General features: G+C 34.7%; 1 protein-coding gene across 1 annotated transcript; it reads right to left on the bottom strand.

Annotated features, from left to right (window-relative positions):
• Positions 1-2,014: 2,014 nt before the first annotated feature.
• Positions 2,015-16,447, bottom strand: LOC111053037. Its single transcript, XM_022339865.2, has 3 exons — positions 16,203-16,447; positions 7,848-8,228; positions 2,015-5,846 (listed from the first exon to the last, which is right to left on the bottom strand). Exons 1-3 carry the CDS (start codon positions 16,279-16,281, stop codon positions 5,716-5,718), a joined length of 591 nt encoding a protein of 196 aa, XP_022195557.1. The 5' UTR covers positions 16,282-16,447; the 3' UTR covers positions 2,015-5,715.
• Positions 16,448-20,307: the final 3,860 nt, after the last annotated feature.

Consider the following 20,307-nt stretch of genomic DNA (forward strand, 5'->3'; position numbering starts at 1 on the left):
TTCCCGCGTCTTGCAAAGCGCAAAATTTGAATTGATAAACTAAATAGTTGATAATATAAACAGCTTTAAATTCTGCCTCTAATTTTAAAGTTAAATGTCACTAAATTAAAAGGTTTTAATAGTCTTAAAACTCACTTGCACATTGATTGTTTAGTAGCAAGAGTATATTTTTTTACACAGGATAAACGGTACTTAGAAACTTTAAAATACCGTACTGTATTGCATTAAATAAAATGAAAATAAAAACTTATTTTTATTAAGCTTATAGAATTTTGTTGATGGATTTTTTACTTGAATTAGAAGTACTGAGTTTCTTCAGCAACTCAAGTAAAGACGGTTTATCGAGATTCTTCTTCTAAGAAAAGCATTAAAAGTTAGATACATACTGTAGTGTAAAACAGTAAACCTGTAATGTAATATTAAGCCTGTAATAAAGCACAGGCCTGTTAAAAAATTGTAAATTTATTTTCAACATGGCTTTTGAATTGAATAATAATTTGCTTGGAATCTAATGCTAGATCTCATGTAAGCCTAGGTTCTTCATTTTATATAGGTGATGTTTTTACTTCCAACATTGACATTTATTAATATTGTATATAAACTTAATAAGTTAAGGATAACAAGAATATTTTAAAGTTATCATAATACTATTTTCTGTTTCCAATAATAATCAGTCGAAATTTTGGGTGGGCTCTGCCCCCCCAAAATTTGGGTGGGCTGGAGTAGCCCACCTTATGGAGTTGATCAGAGTGTTATTTTCCAAGACCATCTAGATGTCCAGATGGCTATCTAATATTCTGATAATCAATTATTTCCAAATTATTATTAAAATATAAAAATAATCCTGCACTGCTGTAAACTATTTTATCATACAATATTTTAAAATTCAGTAAATCATATTCAGAGTTCAATTCATTTCTAAAACAGTTACGGTACCGTGCGTGTTTGACATGTCGCATTCTATTAGCGCCGATCCAATAATATCATTAGAATAAGAGTTTTCTCATAACTTGATTTCACGGTAGGCATTGGTGGATGTATATGTGGGTTGGATTCGAATTATTCGTAATTCTATCTATTGCCGATAACAAAGTATTGATGAACATATTTCTACAAGCAGCAACTGGCAATAATAAGAGCATTAATCTGGACAGATTCTGACCTTGAAGCATTTTCTAAATAGCCATATAGGTTTCAGAGCTTCACAATATTTATTCGGAATTTGTTAGATTCTGAGGCACAATCCCGCATTAGATGCATCAGGATTTTTGCTCGAATTGTTTGGCTCCATATTGTATCTCATCGCAGTTACCTAATAGCATCAAGGATATTCTATTCCATGTATTAGAATTGCAACACTGATATTCAAGCAAATCAATTTACTTGTCCTTGTTCGTGCACCACCTTCGATTCTGACAAAAAAAAACAGTTTTTGCAACTAAACGGTATATTCTCGCCAAGGCTCATTTAAAATCTTTTTTTGGGTGTTTTCCGAACCCAAAACAGCCCATTACAGTACTGAATTTTATATTTTTTTGAGAATCAATTCTCTAAAAAGCTGAGAAAACTTAAAAAAACACAAATTTTGGACGTATCTTTGGATTTTTTTTTCAAATCCGTTCTTAGAAGGCCAGCTAAACTTACCAGCCAAATTTGAACATATTTGATCCAGCAGATTTCACTTCTGTATATGGTCAATGAATGAGTTAATAGATCAGTGCCATTTTGCTTTTTATATAGATTCACCAAGAAAAATCCTTAAATAGTCTGGTAGTTCATTCTCTTTCTCCATAGCCAACAAACAATTTGGCAACGTTGCTGAGCTAGAGCTACTTGTTTTGTCTAAAGGACAGCAAACCAATGTTTTTTAGGTGCTGAATTTATAACGCGAATCTCACTATAAAATAGAATATAACATGTAACAAAATGGAGACTGTCTAGTCTATGCACACACTACAACTTTCCAACGAAATTACCTAGAGTGGTAATGAAAGGTAGAAATTGAATACGAAAGTTGAATCAATAAGCTTTAATTACATTTTAAATTCGAAAATAATGGACAAACAATACAAACTATTATGGCTAAATTTCCTTTTACTTTTTAGAAATACTGAAATGGCAAATCATTTAACATCTTCAGTTCTGGTTCAGACTAATGAGCAAAACTTGGAAGAAGTTCATAATCAAAAATTAATTTTGTTAACTGTACTGACTTTTACACCAAGTTAAAAGTAACTAACAAATTTGAAAACAAGTAAATACATATATTTTTTACAAGACTAATTAGAAGCTGCGAGGTTCAGTTGAATTGGTGAATCTTTTGACACTACATGTATTATGATGCAAAAAATGCATTAGTGAATGGGTTGTTGAATTAATGATCAATATTGAAAAACGACACTGGAGAACTTTACAAATTGACAAATAATGGAAAACGCAGAAGTCTAGTATGAGATACAATGTAAATATAACTTTTGCAAATTAGATTAGAGGAAAGTCAAAATTTCCATCAAAAATAATTCTTCAACAGCAGTAATTATATTTTATAAAATTTTCTCTGAGAACTAGTAAAATTTTTACACAAATTACTCTCAACAATTATAGTAAAACTGATTCTGTCAATAGTAGCCTTAACAAAATTCTTAAACTCTAATATTCCAACAAAACTGATATCTTACAACTACAGTAGTAGGATTTCCACAGTAATTTCCAATAATATTAGCCAGTCCTGCATCAATCAACAGTCATAAGTTTCTGATCAAAGATAATGTAATCATTGTTAAAACCAGTTAAAAATATCTATAAACAAGTTGCCATCCTATATAAAACAAGAATAATTAGTTACTAAAACGTCAAGTAGTATCACTTGTAACACATACTATCATCACATATTGATTCATCATAGTCTCTTAAAAGTCAACAGCCAACTACGAGTACGTACAGTATTATCTATAATAAGACGCACTTTGAACTGTTCGCATATTTTATAAATAACATATTTTCTATTCAATGCTGACAGTTCACAGTGGATCTAGCTATACGTGATATTGAATTATTATTGCAGAACATTACTATTTAAGTATATAGTTTGAGCATAGAGAAGAGTAGGACAAAACATGTACTTATAAAATATGAAAGATACTCATAAAGAAATGAAATGTGGAAGATTTTCGAACATATTGATATCAAGAAACAATCTCTGAGACAAAGAAATTTAAACCCAACATTAACCATAGCGCTTGAAATGTCAACAATGTTCGAATGGGAAGCATTGATAGTATTTATGAGGAATGCTGACAAATAGGAGGGAATCTCACTGCATCTGCCAAATTGAGCCCCGCCGGATTTTAAAATTAATTGATATGTTATATATTATATGAACACATTTTCAATAATAATTATACTAGATGAACTAACTTTTTAGACATATTGTGCACATCTTTTCATATTTAAGGTATGAAATGAATTATTACAATTTTTGAATTATGAACGAGACGTTTTTTTTATATTGATAGTACTTAATTTTTGATAATAATCTACTACAGCTGTACTAATATATTAGTACAATATAAGTTATATTGTGCACATATTTCCGTATATAAGATTCAGAATGAATTCCTTATTCAAAAAAGCAATTTAAAACAGTTCCTCAAAAATATTTCATGATGTATGAAGATGAGTCATTAAACTATTAATAAATTATTACATTTATAATATACTGTAATTTAAACACCCACATTTTAGAATAGATATCATAAAACCGAACACAGAAATACTTGTGATCATAGGGGTCCCATCGGTCGAAAACTACATAATATCTACTATTATATTAATATTATTAATTTCTTAATATAATACTGTTGATGTAGATCGTAATAAGATAATAAGTACAAATGCATTATACTCTAACTATATTCAAAGATTGAGTATCAAGTTTTGGAATCTAAATTGCGAATTTTCAGATTCAAGATTATCATAATTCTTCTTACTATTATATTTGACTAAAAGTGGTTTCTAATTAATTTCTGGAGATAGGCAGAAAATGAATATCAGTTATTATGGGAGTGTTTACACTTGAGCACTCTGCACATGTGTGAACACTCTCATAAGGACCAATGCTAATTTCTTTTCAGGCAGCATTTGAATGAGTTCGACTAGTAATTGACTTTATGGCGAGGCGAATCTAATGTTTGTGAATGCATTCATTTCAACAATTTTGAATTGGATTACATTTTTTGTTAATCAATTTATTGAGGAAGATTAAGGGAGAATACAACAACGTTTTTCCACAAAAATAAATATACTGAATATCTTGGAAAACTTACTTGTTCAACTATATTCAGCTAACCTATACAAAATTATTTTGAGAAATGATAATAGAGGTGTTCTGGAGAAATACGTGAAATGGAGAAATTTATAGAGATTTAAGATCTCCTTATAAGATTTAAGGTCTTGGCCTGCACCTGCATGAGGAAGGCATTCGTGAAGAAGCTGCTCAAATACCATGTTTTAATATTGTAATACGTAAATAGTCTAGCAAAATTATCATTACTTTTATTTCTGATGAAAGATATTTAGAAATAAATTGAATGGAAGCATTCAATTTGTAATATGACATGGTTTTGTGTATACTAAAAATCTAGGTTTCTTTACTATGTCAAAGTAAGTTTATCGTACCAACAGGTCATTGTTACAAATAGTTCATCAGAGTTATCACAACTTTGTAATGAAATAAGAAATAATTACAAGTAATAGATAACATTATTTTATAAATGAGATTGATATACATAGTCAGAAAAAGGCGAGTTCTTAAGATGTCATTTGGAGAGACAATGGAGAATTAATTGTTTGAATTTGTAAGACTTGAATAGTATTGCATTTGTGATAATTAGTTGGTAAACCGAAATTCATTACAGTTTGATAATGAAAATAGTAATAGAATTACAAACCAATTACCATTACAAACTACTAAACTAGTCTCAACAACATTATCTTATAAATGAAATTTATGTAAATAAGCCAGAGTGAGGTTTATTCAACAGGGGTCCTCGAAAAGAGAGTATAAGAAATAATAGTAATTTAAAAGATTGTTAAATATACGGCCATGCCTTGCTGGTATTGACTGCTGGGCAACTAATTCGTTTTCACCACAGATTGTGTTTCAGTATCGTTTAGAAGTACAGTCTAAAGTGACATTCACTTCAGACTGTCACCAATGATTAAGGAGAAGGGCTTACATTCATTAATGTTATTTGTTTACTTCAGTTTGAAGTAAATCTCACTACAGTCATCAGTCAACATAGCTATAGAATAATCATGATTAAAAATTCATTCATCAACTGAATGTTTTGTCATTATCAATATCAACAGAAATTATTGAAGATTAATTATGGATTAGTAATCTATAACAAAAAAGAAAAACCTTTCAAATAATTTTGCCAATAATTAATAAATTGATAATCTACAACGAAAACGCAACACCTTCCAAATAATTTTACCAATCTTTAATGGAGACAAAAGTAAAATGTTTGGATAGACTCACAACTTCTGTAGTACTGATGGGAGATATGTTCAGTAGTTGTAACTTAACATGATGAATTGTCATATTCTGACTTCGGCAAATCGTTGAAACCGATCTACTGATCAGTAGCCAAGTTGTAACTAGATGTTGTGACGAGTTAAGAATTCGCTGACTTCGGCCAAAGTTGAAACCGATCACGACGAATCTTCGGAAGTGGCGCCATCTACAATTCTGGTGCGCGGATATTCTGTGCACTCTTTCAAGTGGTGAGGAACTTCAATCACGTGGATGCCGTTTTTCAACAGTGGCGTGCCTTTCCCTGTGCCTGCACAAAGGACACAAATTACCAATTACCAACATGATGTTCATACATCAAACAGTATTGTTCCAAATAAATTCAGTAGAGAAATAGCTTCAGGTCTGCCTATTTTTCTCTCCCAAAAAATTAATGTCTGTCTTCTATTTCAATGTTTTAAAGTGTCAATGTGTCAAATTTTTGTACAAATAAAATAATAAAAAGATAAAATTCAGGAGCGCTTCTGTGCCCAATACTAAGAGCCGTTTGCACAGTCAAAGCTTAAACTGAATTTAATCAGCTGGTGGCTTAAACTCGAAATGAAACACATTATAACAAACTGGACTTGATACGGATTTAATCCAGTTTAAAATTAAATTAAGTTTATACTGTCACTGTGCAAACGGCCCCGAGAGGAACAATAAATTACTCCTCTTGCAATCTCCATTACAAATCAAGAGACTGGAAAAGCTAATGGCACTCACTGTGAACAAATTATATGCAGTTTGTACCAAAGTAAAGTTTGGCAGCCTTTATATTCAGATTTTTCATTTGTATTAAAAAAAACAACGTTGATTGGGTCAAAGTGTAGAACGAGTAACATCCTGTTTGGCAGTACTGATTAGATAGAGTAGAGTACTAGATTAGACAGTGATGATTAGCACTATTGTAACACTAGGTTACACTAGTGGCATATTATTCAACAGGTATACCTTATACCTATTGTACTACTGTACTTCAGATTGATTGAATACTGATACGTTCTGCAAAACTCAAATATCAATCTGTTAAGGAATGTAGACTACTGGAATAGAGCTTACAAACTTTCAACTTCGATATAGAATCTATATTTAATGATTATAATTCTCTTTGACACTAATTTTTTGTAGTTTGATTTTCGTATCATAGTATGCATAATTTAAACTTTCAAAATTAGTAAAAGAATAGAAAACTTAAGAATAATTTGAGAGTTTAAAAGTATCACAAATCGAATTTATTTAAAATCGACATGGGTCTAATCGAACTATTTAGACCCAAGGTGCCTTGAATATTAAAACACATTTTAAGGAAAGAGATTATCCCAGCATGATATCTGATGAACCAGATCACTCAATGGCTCTTTTGTTGGAGGGAAGGATGCTTGAGGTCAGCTACACCACAGACAAAATAAGTAATACACTATTACACTTGGCTACACTAAAGGTCGTTCATCTCTCATCATTCCTTGAATAACCTTCTCAATAGGGCTCAGTTTTGAAAAACAGTCCATCACTTAAGCCCCATGCACACAGAGACATTAGTGGAGTCCACCCAGCCAAATTTAATGGCAGCTACTAGAATTGCTGATTCCCTGCTGCTAATGTCTCTATGTGATGCCAGTACTGAAAGTAGTATTTAATTACCGATGGCTAATAGTGGATGCCACTAATGTTTCTGTGTGCAAAAAGCAAACTTGTCATTTTCTGATGATTTTAGCATCTGAAACGACAAATTTAACAAGTCAAATCAAAATTGCTAAAAAACCCCAGCAAAACCGTTTTACAGTAGCCACCAACATCTTTCTCTTGTACTGAACTGAATAATCAAAGTGCTTGGTTCAGTGTGAATGAAAGCATAATTTACTGGTACGAGTTCAGAAATTAACAACTGATGTGTGTCATAACTTTTATACACACACAAGCGCAAACTGTATGTGATTGTATTTCCTTTCGATGAACAGATCTCCTTTCGATGAACACTTTTAAGTCGGAGCCACACTTTCCATGCAGCGTTTTGATCCGATGACAACGACCTGGAAATGCTGCATGCCACACATGTCCGTCATGTGATTTGTTTTACCACCCAACAGGAATATCGGACATGAGTCAGCTCGGAACGCTGCATGAAAAGTTTGGCGCCGGCTTTATAAATTTACAAGCGCAAACTGTAGATTATTCGTGTCTCAGCTTTTGAGGAACAGACTAATGTCACATGTGCGCATTCCGTGCCACCTGGTACTTTCAATTGATGAATAAATAGATAAATACGAACCCAAGACATTAGCGGTGAGCAGAAACGTGATGACCGCATCGCTGTTCTCGACTCTTAGCTGTATGACGTCAGTAAGCGTTGTCTCAGTGATGGCGCTAATTTCAAAATTCAAGTAGAAGTTATCAGCGTCATGCGACAGGTTGAAATGGGTGATAAGGGGTCCACCAGACCCCCCGGCGGCCGTTTGGGGTGCGGCTGACCCCACGTAGCTGTACGACTGACAGTCCTTGAGGGGCATCTGCTCCTTGGGAATCGGAATGGTCACCTTGTAGCGGACTTCGTGTTGGAGGAAGCCGAGATGCACCATGAATTCATCAGCTTTGGTTTGGTCAACGGTGATTTCGTTGTCTTTGATACGGATGTCAGTCAGGCTGAATCGCACTGCAACAAATCACACACAAAATAAAATTTCTACATGTCAAATCCATATATTTATTACAAATTGGAAAAATCTGGCGTGGAACACTCACACAACTTTCCTTGCTCATTGAACTGTAAGCCTCATTCTTAAACGAGAATAATTTAGAGGAATAACATCGTAATTATGTTATTGGCGGCAAAATATTTGAAACTACGATCAGACTACTGTATATGTGTAAGTTATATATCATTGTTTTCAGAGTACTTTTTCCTTTGTGTAAATTATTGTGAAATTCGATGATTTTTTTAAAAGTCGTGGAAACACCTGTTCTACAGATGAAATATCACGACTATGTGTTCTTTTTATAAACTGCTCTACCTACCTACCTCATGCACGAGAAGGAATTTACAAAGTCCATTTCTCAAGGATGGGGTGGGCCCCATTAGTTTCCAAGGAAAAAGACTCATGCCAGTTGATGGAGCTGATAAATAGCTATACAGGGTATGAATTTAAAATAAATCAGTCAAGTCATTTTCGAGAAAATCGTGAAAAACATGGTTTTGTAGTAATTATCCGCCATTTTTCTCAAGAATATTACGGAGCTCCTGCAATTTTCCCAGAAATGAGACTCATGTCAGTTGATAGGGCTTATAAGTAGCTATCCATGGTATAAATTTGAAGAAAATAGTTAAAGCCGTTTTCGAGAAAACCGTGAAAAACATGGTTTTTTAGTAAGTATCCGCCATTTTTCCGCCATCTTGAATTGAATTTCTTACTGTCGGGTCCTCATGGTATAAGGACCCTAAGTTTAAAATTTCAAGTCAATCGGTTGATTAGGAATGCAATGGTGTTATCGTGTTCAAAGACATACACACATACACAGACCAATACCCAAAAATCATGTTTTTGGACTCAGGGGACCTTGAAACGTATAGAAAACTTGAAATTGGGGTACCTTAATTTTTTTTTGGAAAGCAATACTTTCCTTACCTATGGTAGTAGGGCAAGGAAAGTAAAAAGATAACGATTTAAAATTATAGAGTTGGTGAAACTGGATCTCACAACAGAGAAACAGACTGAAGTTCAATAAATAATGTGTTAATGTATTTGTGCTTAGTTTTCATTTCCACAAGAGAATAAATTGAAAATCCGTGATGTACTTTAGGGAATTTTTGGACGAAAACATAAGGTATTTACAAAATTTTGTGGTTTTCTGCAGGTCTTTCATTTTTCATTGCTTGTTCTAAGGTTTATAGAATTTTACTATCTACCTGGTCTTCTAAATCGAGCGTATATAGATTTAGTTGAAACTTACACCATAGATAGTGCTAGATCTGAGAAATGTCGAGGCCAAATTTGGCGCCACTAGCTAACATTTAGGTTGCTGTTATGTAGCTACAAAAGAAAATTTGTGAATTTCTAATCTCCACTTAATCTCTATAACTGGAGCAAATTTCATCAATCTGATTCCTGTTCATCACATCAAGAAGCATTAGTACTAAAACGTTTTTGCAGCGAATATCAAAGAATAACTTAACTGAAAACGATTACATCCATGAATCGGAAGAATTACTATAGTGCTGGTTACTACAGTGTTTAGTGAGTGACTAGTGACACCCTGGGTTCAAGAACTCGCTCATGGACTGATGTATTGATCTTTGAAATAAACAACTTTTAATTATACTACTGCTTACACCCATAATAAACGCTAGGCCCATACCCACGCTAAACTGCTTAAACCCATAATAACAAACTAGATCTTTTTCAAATACAAAATATTGCTTCTATATTTCACATATTTTGTTTCGTAACTTTCAACTTTATTCCAACCAGAGTAATATTGATCTGTCTTATTTCTAATGTAACACAAAATGTATTACATGGCAACCTTCCCATTTTAAGAAATTAGTTTATTTCAATATGAAGCTACAGAAAAGTAGTTTCTTAATTAGAATAGGATCCCCAATGTCAAAATATTCTTATAGTACCTAGTATTTTCTTATGGATCACATTGGATGCACGCACGTATGTACAAGTGAGATTATGAATTACCAAGCGCCCAGATGTGAAACAAGATCTGAAAAGAGCCATAGAAAACGAGTTATACGAGGGTGAATCAAATGAAAACCTTAAAATTGTTGTAAAATTCCGAGAAGTTGAAGGATTGATCTGTATTCAGATCAATATTACGGTAGTTGGCAGGGATGTTTGTTAAAGCTCACACAATGACTACCAGGTGCATCAGTTACCTTGCTACACACAATTAGCAGTGACTTCAATTACAATATTGCCGCCCCATTATCAATATGCACCGCGTTAGATCAGCGATCAGTCATTCGTTTCTTGAGCAGTGAAGGTGTTAAACCAATTGAAATTCATTGCAGGATGACATTATAGAATAGTGATTCATGTTTGTCCAGAAACAAGCATTACCATCAACCAGAAACAAAAAAAGGAATGGTGCCATAGCTCATCGCCAAAATCGAAAAATGCTGAACTCAGCGATCTGCAGGAAAACTCTTGCTGACTCTCTTCTGCGATGTGAACGGAGTAATTTTGGAGCATTACATTGACAGGGGAATTACAGTAAACATTAATTTTTATTCAAATCTCTTGAAAAATCAACTTCGGCCAGCAATCAGGAGTGAACGACGAGGACTTCTCACTTCAGGTGTGTTGTTACAGCATGACAACGCCCGACCACATGCAACCCGTCTCTCCGTTCAAACTATCCAGGATATCAAATTTGAATGCCTCATTCACCCACCTTATTCTCCAGACCTCGCCCCTAGTGACTTTCATGTGTTCGGAGAGCTTAAAGATGCAATAGTAGGCAAGCGATTCCAATGTGATGATGAAGAAGTGAAAACCGCGGTGCACGAGTGGCTACAGGCATGATAATGATGACAGTGGCTGAATGGATGTTAATATTTGCTCTAAGTGTACCGAAATTGTTAAATATGATGATTTAGGTGTAAAATGTGATGGAATATGTGACAAGTGGTTCCATGCGAGATGTGTGGGTCTGTCTAAAAAGAAAAACAACAGTATTTTAATTCTTGGTGATAGTGTACATTGGTACTGTGACGAATGCCAAGTTGAGGTCATCTCTATGCTTCAGTGTTGCGACTCCTTCAAATTTAAATTGTACGGACGATCGAAGTAAATCTACTTCAATTTTTGACAAAATCAAAAATCTGAGTTAAAACATTCTAAAACTTTCCAAAAGAGTTGAGGTGATAGAAAGTTCACATAGTGTGACTACTTTAGGTAATCGTGTTGTGAACTGTCCTGCTGACATTGTTTCAAAAGATAGATAATATTTCGGTGAATGTTTCATTGGATTCAATTGACTGTGATAAGCCCAGCTGTCCTATTAATCCTGTTGTGAACCTAACAAGTAGGAAGGTGACTTCAGTATTTTAATTCTTGGTGACTGCTGTAGCAAAAAAGCCAAAACATATTATTGGTTCTAAAAAGAGTTCTCCTCCAGTGCCTACTGCAGGTAGTGTGCAACCCCTGAAGACCGTGGACAAGAGAAGTTCTATTTTTATATCAAGGCTTCAACCTGAGGTGGGAGTTTCGGACATTGAAACATATTTGACTCAGTCTGGTATAGCCAGCTCCGAATTTGACTGTTGCAAACTGAAATCAAGGTACGATACATACTCTTCTTTCAAGCTTGCTATTTCTGAAAAGTTCTATAACCTTGTCTTAAGTGCTGATTTTTGTACAGAGGGTACTTTAGTTAAAAAATTTACTCCAACCAGTGTAAAAAACAGAAATCAACCAAAAGTTTTTTTAGGCAAACCAAAGCAGGCTGCTTGCAAGAAAGACTGATGGATTCAAGTCTACAAATACTTTTCTGTAATATACAGTGTTTGAGTAATAAAGTTTATCAAGTTGAAGCAATTGATCAATTTGATGAATATGATATTTTATGCTTCTCTGAGCACTGGCTGAGGGGGTGTGATTTGCAGCATATTAAAATAAAAGACCTTGAACTGATGTCTGATTTCTCACGTAGAGTGCTTCACAATGGTGGAGTAGCAATTTTTGCTGCTAAGAGTGTAAAAGCATGCTCAGTAGATTTAGATCGCTTCTGCATGGAGGGTAAGCATGAATTTGCATGCCTAGCATTGCTGAATGATAAACTGTGTATTGTGGTAGTATACCGGCCACCATCTGGAAATATTGACAGCTTTTCTAATGTATTGGAGTCTTTGATTGAGCATCTTGAACATCATTTTCCTGGCTTTGACATTGTGATGGGAGGTGATTTTAACATCAATGTGCTTGTTGAGGACAAAAAACAACTGATTTTAAAAACTTGTTGAGATCAAGGAACTTATACTTGACAATACATCAGCCTACTAGGCTGGCCGCTTGCCTAGATAATGTTGCCACTAGCCTGAAAGTGAATGTGAATATTTGGTGTGAGGTTATGCACTATGCTCTTGGTGATCATGATGTGATAAGGTGTAGGGTGGTACCCTCCTCAACTTCTCATCTCCAACCAGGAGACAACCTGCCATTTCAACCAATGGTGACTAGAATTATCTCTAGGAGTTCTTTTGAGCGGTTCTGCTGTTTGATTGGTCATGTGGATTGGATTCTACTGCTTCAGCACTCTCTGGATGCTCAGCCCACATTTACAGCATTCTTCAATCGGCTGTTGGGTGAGTTCAACTCAGCCTTCCCACTCAGAGTGCTGAAGCAAGCTGGGAGAGGACGAACATCTCCTTGGATAAGCCAAGATCTTATTAATCTGAGAGACTTGGTCCTGATGGCCTATGAAAGGTTTCGACAGGAGGGCTCAGGTGAATCGAAGTCTATGTATCAAAGACTGAAGGTCAGATACCATCTTGAAACCAGGCAGGCTAGGCTCTCCTGCAATGCAGACATTATCAATGGGGCCTCAAATAAGTGTCTGGCAGCCTAGAATGTGATCCGAAGGGAGACAAAAGCATCTGCCCCAGCAAGTGTCCCACTGTCTTCGGAGGAGCTGGACAACCACTGGATTGACTCTATCCAGCACATCAGGGATAGGATTGTTGCTTCTCCAGAGGAATCAGCATCACCAACACAACTGCTGAGAGAATCCAGGCAACCAACAGCGGCTACCCTGACTTGGAGCAGTGTCACACCAGAGGACATCTTGAGGATCACATCCAGTATGAAGAGCTCTGCTAGTAAAGACTTTTATCATATGTCTAGTAGGTTTGTAAAATGTATTATTAAGCTGATCGTCGTTCCCCTGACATACTGTATAAACCTATGTTTAGCTCAGTCTGTTTTTCCTAGCCAGCTCAAATTGGCAAAACGATTCCAGTTTTTAAAAAAGTTTTCCCCATTCCAGTTTTTCCCCAACAATTACAGGCCAATATCTATATTACCTATACTCTCAAAGATATTCGAGATGGTAATAGCAGAGCAGCTATATGAATTTTGTGAGGTTAATGGCTTATTTGAAGGTACGCAGTTTGGATTCAGAGCGGGGAGGTCCACTGTTGAGGCTGTGGGATATTTAATCTTAAAAGTAATTGAGAGTTTGGAGGGGGGAGGTCTTGCTGGGTTGACTCTCTGTGATCTCAGCAAGGCTTTTGATACCCTAGACCATGACATCTTAATGTCTAAGCTCTCTGCCTATGGCATAGTTGGCAGTCCTCTGGTGCTTCTCCGCTCCTACCTGGAGGGTCGTCAGCAGTCTGTGTCCGCAAATGGTGTGAGGTCGCGGGTGAGATTGGTGACCTGTGGGGTGCCCCAGGGCTCTGTGCTGGGGCCCTTATTGTTCCTGATCATGATAAACGATGTCGCTCTCTCCAGACACAGGACAGTGGTATGCTATGCTGATGATACCTCATTATTGGACATCAATGGGGACTTGGCTGACCTGCGTGAACTGATGCAGGCTTCAGAAGGGACCGTGGCTGACTGGTTCCGAGCAAATAGATTTTTTCTTAACAGCGAGAAGACCCAGTCCATTGTGTTCAGCCTCAGGAATGGTGATCAGTACAACTTCCCCTCGGTGAAGCTCTTGGGCATTACAATGGATCGTAAGCTTGCTTGGGGAGATCACATTAAGGGTTTCTGTTGCAGGCTCAATAGAGTGCTGTTCCTGCTGAGGAGTCTGAGATGTTGCATCCCGGGGGCCCATCATCGAATGTGCTACTTCGCCTGCTTCCATAGCGTGATGGCGTATGGTATTACACTGTGGGGTGGTGCCACCGAGGTAAAAAGGATATTGCTGGTGCAGAAGAAAGCTATACGAATTTTATGTGGGGCTGATTATCTGGCAAATTGCAAGCCACTGTTTATAAGGGAGCGCATAATGACAGTCTTCAACCTCTACATTTTCAGGTCTGCCATTGCAGCTTTTCGGGGACTTGTTGCCTTGCCTACCAGAGGTGACTTTCATCGGCATGACACCAGGAAAAGGCACAGGCTGAACCTCCCTTACTGTAGAATGGGGAGGACTCAAGCGCATTTGCCTGCTGCTTGGATGTATTTTTTTGTGTTTCTTTTTTACTTTCTGTAACATTTTGACTGTCCATCTAAGGACTTGTTTTTATTATTATCTTGACGTGTTCCCTTATGGACATGCCCTGGTGGCATGTCTGTGCTATGAACAAAAACCATTATTATTATTATAGGCACAGGCACAACCAAACATGGTATCCATGCGCTTCCAAAGCAGTTGAACACTTGCATAACACTTCAAAGAGACTATGTCAAAAATGATAAATGTATGTTTCAACTAGTTGTCAAAATAAATTATATATAACACTTTTAAGGTTTTCATTTGATTTACCCAAGTTCCTTGTAACCGATTACACTGAACGCCAACGGCAAATGAACGCGTTCCTATGTGAGTGTTTCTATGGCTCTTTCCAGATTTTGTGTTTTATCTGCACATGATGTCATGTGCATCCAATGAGATCATAGGCTACCCTAAGAATTTTCCGGAAACATGTGATTAGTCCTTGTTGCATCTACCTAAAGCTAGCACATGATTATTCAAATAAATTTTTGAACTAGCCACTAGTTTCTAGTTTTTTTGATTAACCTAATGTGTGTAATTACCCGTGTAAGTTGAATGATATTAACGTTCAATGAATAAGTTAATAGGCCTATAGAAATGTTTCTTGTAGATGAATGTATACTGTTCGATAAACGATAATATATTATACTATATTATTAATTAATTGTTAGTAGGCCTATATATATCAATAGAATGCATTTTATCTACTATTGAAGTTGATGGTTCAGTCTTAATTGAAATCAATGATTTGTCTTGAAACTAGCTTATGAAAAAACTAACTTATGTGTTGGTCCCATAGTGAAAGATGTGTCTTATGATTTTTGTCCTATCTTCTGGTCAAGACAATGACATGGATCAAGAAAAACACAGAAACTCTGATTAAGATGAATCTTAATAAGATTACTGGTTAATATAAGTTCAATACCAGTAACAACTCTCCTCGAAACACTGGTGATTTGGATAGATTTATGCCTTATTTGATACGCAGACTCTGTCATACCAAAACATTAAAAATCTTGTTAGGTAGGTACTATTATAAAGAAAAGATAGCCTAAGTTATAAAATGATAGCTTTCACTTGTTATTTTTTATTTATGATAGCCTAGGCTATTATTCTGTATTAATAAATAAAACAAATATTCATTTATGTAGGCTACATAGGCTAAATAGTTTAGCTTTAAGTTAAGGGTTTGGTGTTAACCAGTTAGTCTATTTAACTTGATTCGCCTTCCTTAAGAATTTGACTTGGAATAAAAGAGCATTAATGTTTGAACTATCATTACAATCTAGGATTCAGTCAAGTTAGTTACAAACAACATGATGAGCCTAGTAGGCTCTTTATCAAATGCTTTTTGAGCCTGGTTAGTGTGGAATATTTGATTAAAATAACCAGCAAATTTGTAAAAATAGTTTTTAAAAAATGTTATAAAATGGCAAACTAAATAAGTATGTACCTGCAGAGGTGCGACTGGATTCAGAAATACGTCTTTCAGTCATTGAGTTGGATCTGTTGGACACTTGTGAGCGAATCATGAATATCACTCGATCATAAATTACTTAAAAACTATTGAAATTTTAATGAGACACGTTACAGTTTTGGAAAATTGGCAGGTAATTAACACAACAACATTCAAATTCTAATCAGCTCAATTATTTACAACTACAAACACAACTTCAAATTCAAAGAACAGCTGGGCTTGGATCAAATGTTGCCAACATAAAAAATATTATATGGGTACCTCTATTGCCAACTGTAAATTTTTATTTTTGAATTTATCAGCTTCTCAGTTGGCAGTGACAAAAAATATCTATAATATAGATCTATCCATACTATAGATAGTCATTGATTACCCAGATATTATTATAAAATAATTATTAGAATCATTGGAATTAAACAAAATGTTCAGGGTTCTCAGTGGGTTCATTCTGGGAACACCAAAAGCAGTAGATTGTTCCAGTTCTACTGGTAGATTGTTCCGTGTCACGTGACTGGTACAAAACCACAGAATAGTGAGGTCTACCTTATAATGGCAGATAGGAAGATAGGAGAAAAGGGTTGCCAGATCTCAGCCTTGCCACCCAAACAGCTGACACTGGTATATCTGATGAATTCAACTGTTCATTATTGTTGAAAATAGTTAATCATATTTTATTTATCAAGAAAATATATTTTTTAAAGATGTTATTATAAATTTTTATAATTGAGATTAAATATTTTGTCAATTAGTTGAATTTCTACATTGTTAATAAACGATGTGGCAACATCACAGTGCGTGAAAGAGATAGCGCCATCTGCTTTGTTGAACGATAGACAAGGATAGCAACACCATTGTGAATCACACACTGCCATTATAACGAGGATCTTACTATGATATTTCTATCCTTGTCCAACATTCAAAAAGCAGATAGCGCTATCTCTCTCTCTCTCTCGCTTTGCTGTGTTGCCAGATCGGTTTCCAACAATGTAGAATAATAATTAATCAACAAAATATTCCACCTTAATTATAAAAACACATCATGAAATCATTGAAAAATACAAAAAAATTCTTGCTTGATTATTTTAAATGAGAATGAACCGTCAATATTACATCAATGAACCCGTATCAACTGCCGTCTTTAAAAGGCATTGACAAGACAGAGGATCGGCAACGTTTTTCTCCTATCTTTCTCCACTGCCAAAATAAAGTGGACCTCACTATACAAGAAAGTATGATATGACAGAAGGATCCATGGGAATCCTATTCCAATTGAAAAAAACTACTTTCGATCACTTCAAAACTTTTCTCCACAATCTTGGATTCGTCATATGGATCCAACTAAATGTCTAATCCAGCTTCATTTTGAATCCAAGTTCATTTTTTAAATGGGAACGTGGTCATTGTGATACATGATCTGATACAGAATTTCAAAAGAAAATTGATGGCGAAAATCACACATGAATATGTAAAACCGTTTTAATAATCTCAAAATTTGAATATACTACTTTAATAAATTATACAAAAATGGAATAAATGAGTATGTAAAAACTCAGTCATACAGACTTGGGTCGTTGTATTCTGGCATCAAGCTCCTTTAGTTTGTAAGTTGTCCACTCTGACGCTAGTTGTTTGTTAGTGCTACTTGTCGTACACACACTTTGCCTACTTCTAATTTTGTATATTTTAGATATGATTTTCTGATGTATTTTATTCATTTCATTGTTCTAGTAATTTATATTGCAGTTTTCGTCATATTCTGCAATTATTCGAGCCATTTTGCATTGGTTCTGTGTCATTTTTATTTTCATTATTTCAATCTCCATCGGTTGGTTACGATCATGGCACACTTCCTTTCTTATCCTTTCCCAGGCAGGTTGCCTGTTCAAGGCATCGCTTTTCATTTCTTCAAATATGTAGCAATTTTATCATTTCACCTAAAATTAATGTTTTAAAGTGTTCTTAAAGTTCTCCTCAGGGGTGCCCAGCCCCCCCAAGGGCAATGGCGCATGCCCCCCCCCAATCGAAGTGTAATGCCCCCCCACCGAAGTATGACAATAAAATTCACCTTACATTTTAATCTTCCAAAGGACATTATTTATTTACCTTTGTTCTTGTGAGGAATTCTTTCTGTTTTCATAATATTGTAAAAATATATACCATCGTTTCTTATTTCTTTTCAAATAGAAATAAAGTATCTTTTTGATATTATTTTTGAGACTAGCAGTGCACCCGTTCTTGTTTGGGAGGACTAAAAAGTACTACATTACATCAGGAAAAACTACATGACAAATATTTTAATAGGATATTAAAAGATGAGTAAGGGAGGCTTTGCTTTTTAAATGTAAAGGTTACTTATAAAAAATTGAATAATAATATAATTGATATTCTTTTATTGCAAAAGAATATTGCATAGCAATTTTGGTGAACATTCATACAAATTTGGAACGATTTTATTCAATATATAATGTCGGCAAGTTTAGGTATTCCAAATCCTATACTATTAAACGAGAAATTTCTGTTTAGATGTTTTGATGTTTATATGTTTGTATTTCAAAAACGGCTCCAACGATTCTCACGAAATTCAGAACATAGTACCTACCTAGGTTTATAATATAAAAATTTGATTGCACTAGTTCTCATCCCTGGGCAAACTCGCTGAAGGACATTAAAAGAATTTATTCATCCTTGGAGAAACAGCTGATAATTTCATCATCTGTTGATGATTGTAAGAAGATTTTTTGAATAGTTATCAAAATCATTGAATGGAAAGAATTTATAGGTCTCAAGCAAACAGCTGTATTGCTATCACTAGATATGATGTCAACAAACTCGAGATTAGATAATAACAGGTATCCAGGCTACAGTTTTGAACAGCCAAATGGAAAGGAAAATATTATTGCTATTTATTTAATAATATAAAATAATAATTTTCGAGGTTAGGTTCTTTGGTACTTACTAGTCGGCAACCTAAATAATTGGTCAAGCCATATAAATTGAGAACTAGCCAGACACCTGTGGCAAATTTAGTTGCATACAAATAGCATTTGCTTAAACTGTGATCAGAGGGTTAGTAACAAGCATGGCATGTCAATGTAAAAGAAAAAGCGTTTTAGAAAATACAAAAATTTTTATTACCTATGTCATACAAGCATGGACAAAATGTATAAAATAAATAAAAATACCATGGAAATGGAATATATCTTACTCAGCGCATGAATACATTTGTAATTTTAGAATATGCCAATAAAAATACAGTAACTGACCATTGGTAAAAGCGAGTTAATTCAAAATAGGCTATACATTATTTATCATATAAATGATAAGAATTTGTAAACTATACAGTAATCAGATTTATGTAACAGATACAAAATGAACAATTAAAACTATAATATTTGCTCTTTATGCGGTTACCTAGCAGATTAACACAGACTATATTGAATCATATTATTGCATAGTAGTGAGGCTAGGGATAGCACCAATCAGAGTGGATATTTAAATTATATGCAAATTCAAAAATATGGAAGTATGGTTGTGAAAAGAATAGGGGTAGATCCAAGCCCACTTGCTTGCCAGAGGTCACCAGGGATGCCCACCAATTTTGAGAGCACAAGACTAGATCCCTTTTTTAAATAATTTTGCGGTTAATGTTAAAATTTGTTTGAATAATTAAAAAGTAAATTTCTTTGTAGTATGACATGAGTCATTGAATTTTAATATTCCCATTGGAGAAGACGACAGAAGCCCACCAGAAAGGCCTAGGACATTGAAACGAATCCAGATCACCATCATAATTGTGAAAATCGACATGTGAGATCAATTGAAAAGTTATTAAGGGGGCCCTCAGTACTTTGAAATAATCACGATTGAATAAAGCTAGCTCGTCGAAGGGTTATTCAAATATTAAAAATAATATCAAAACTTGCGCAAGTCTTAAAATGTAAAGGGAATATTTTTAAGAAACATTTATGAGATTAACTATTCAATATGCACAGAGGAAATATTTATTGATATTTGATTTATTATAATTATATGCTCACTCATATATCTTGTATCAGTAATTTATTAAATTTTTGCAAAGCTC

The sequence above is a fragment of the Nilaparvata lugens genome, chromosome 4 (assembly GCF_014356525.2).
Source record: "Nilaparvata lugens isolate BPH chromosome 4, ASM1435652v1, whole genome shotgun sequence".
NCBI lineage: Eukaryota > Metazoa > Arthropoda > Insecta > Hemiptera > Delphacidae > Nilaparvata > Nilaparvata lugens.

Coding starts and splice junctions, on each gene's coding strand:
- LOC111053037 (XM_022339865.2), bottom strand. CDS start 16,281: ATGATTCGCTCACAAGTGTCCAACAGATCCAACTCAATGACTGAAAGA. Junction 8,229..16,202: donor ATCCAGTCGCACCTCTGCAG/GTACATACTTAT, acceptor GATTTGTTGCAG/TGCGATTCAGCCTGACTGAC. Junction 5,847..7,847: donor GCTCACCGCTAATGTCTTGG/GTTCGTATTTAT, acceptor TCCTTTGTGCAG/GCACAGGGAAAGGCACGCCA.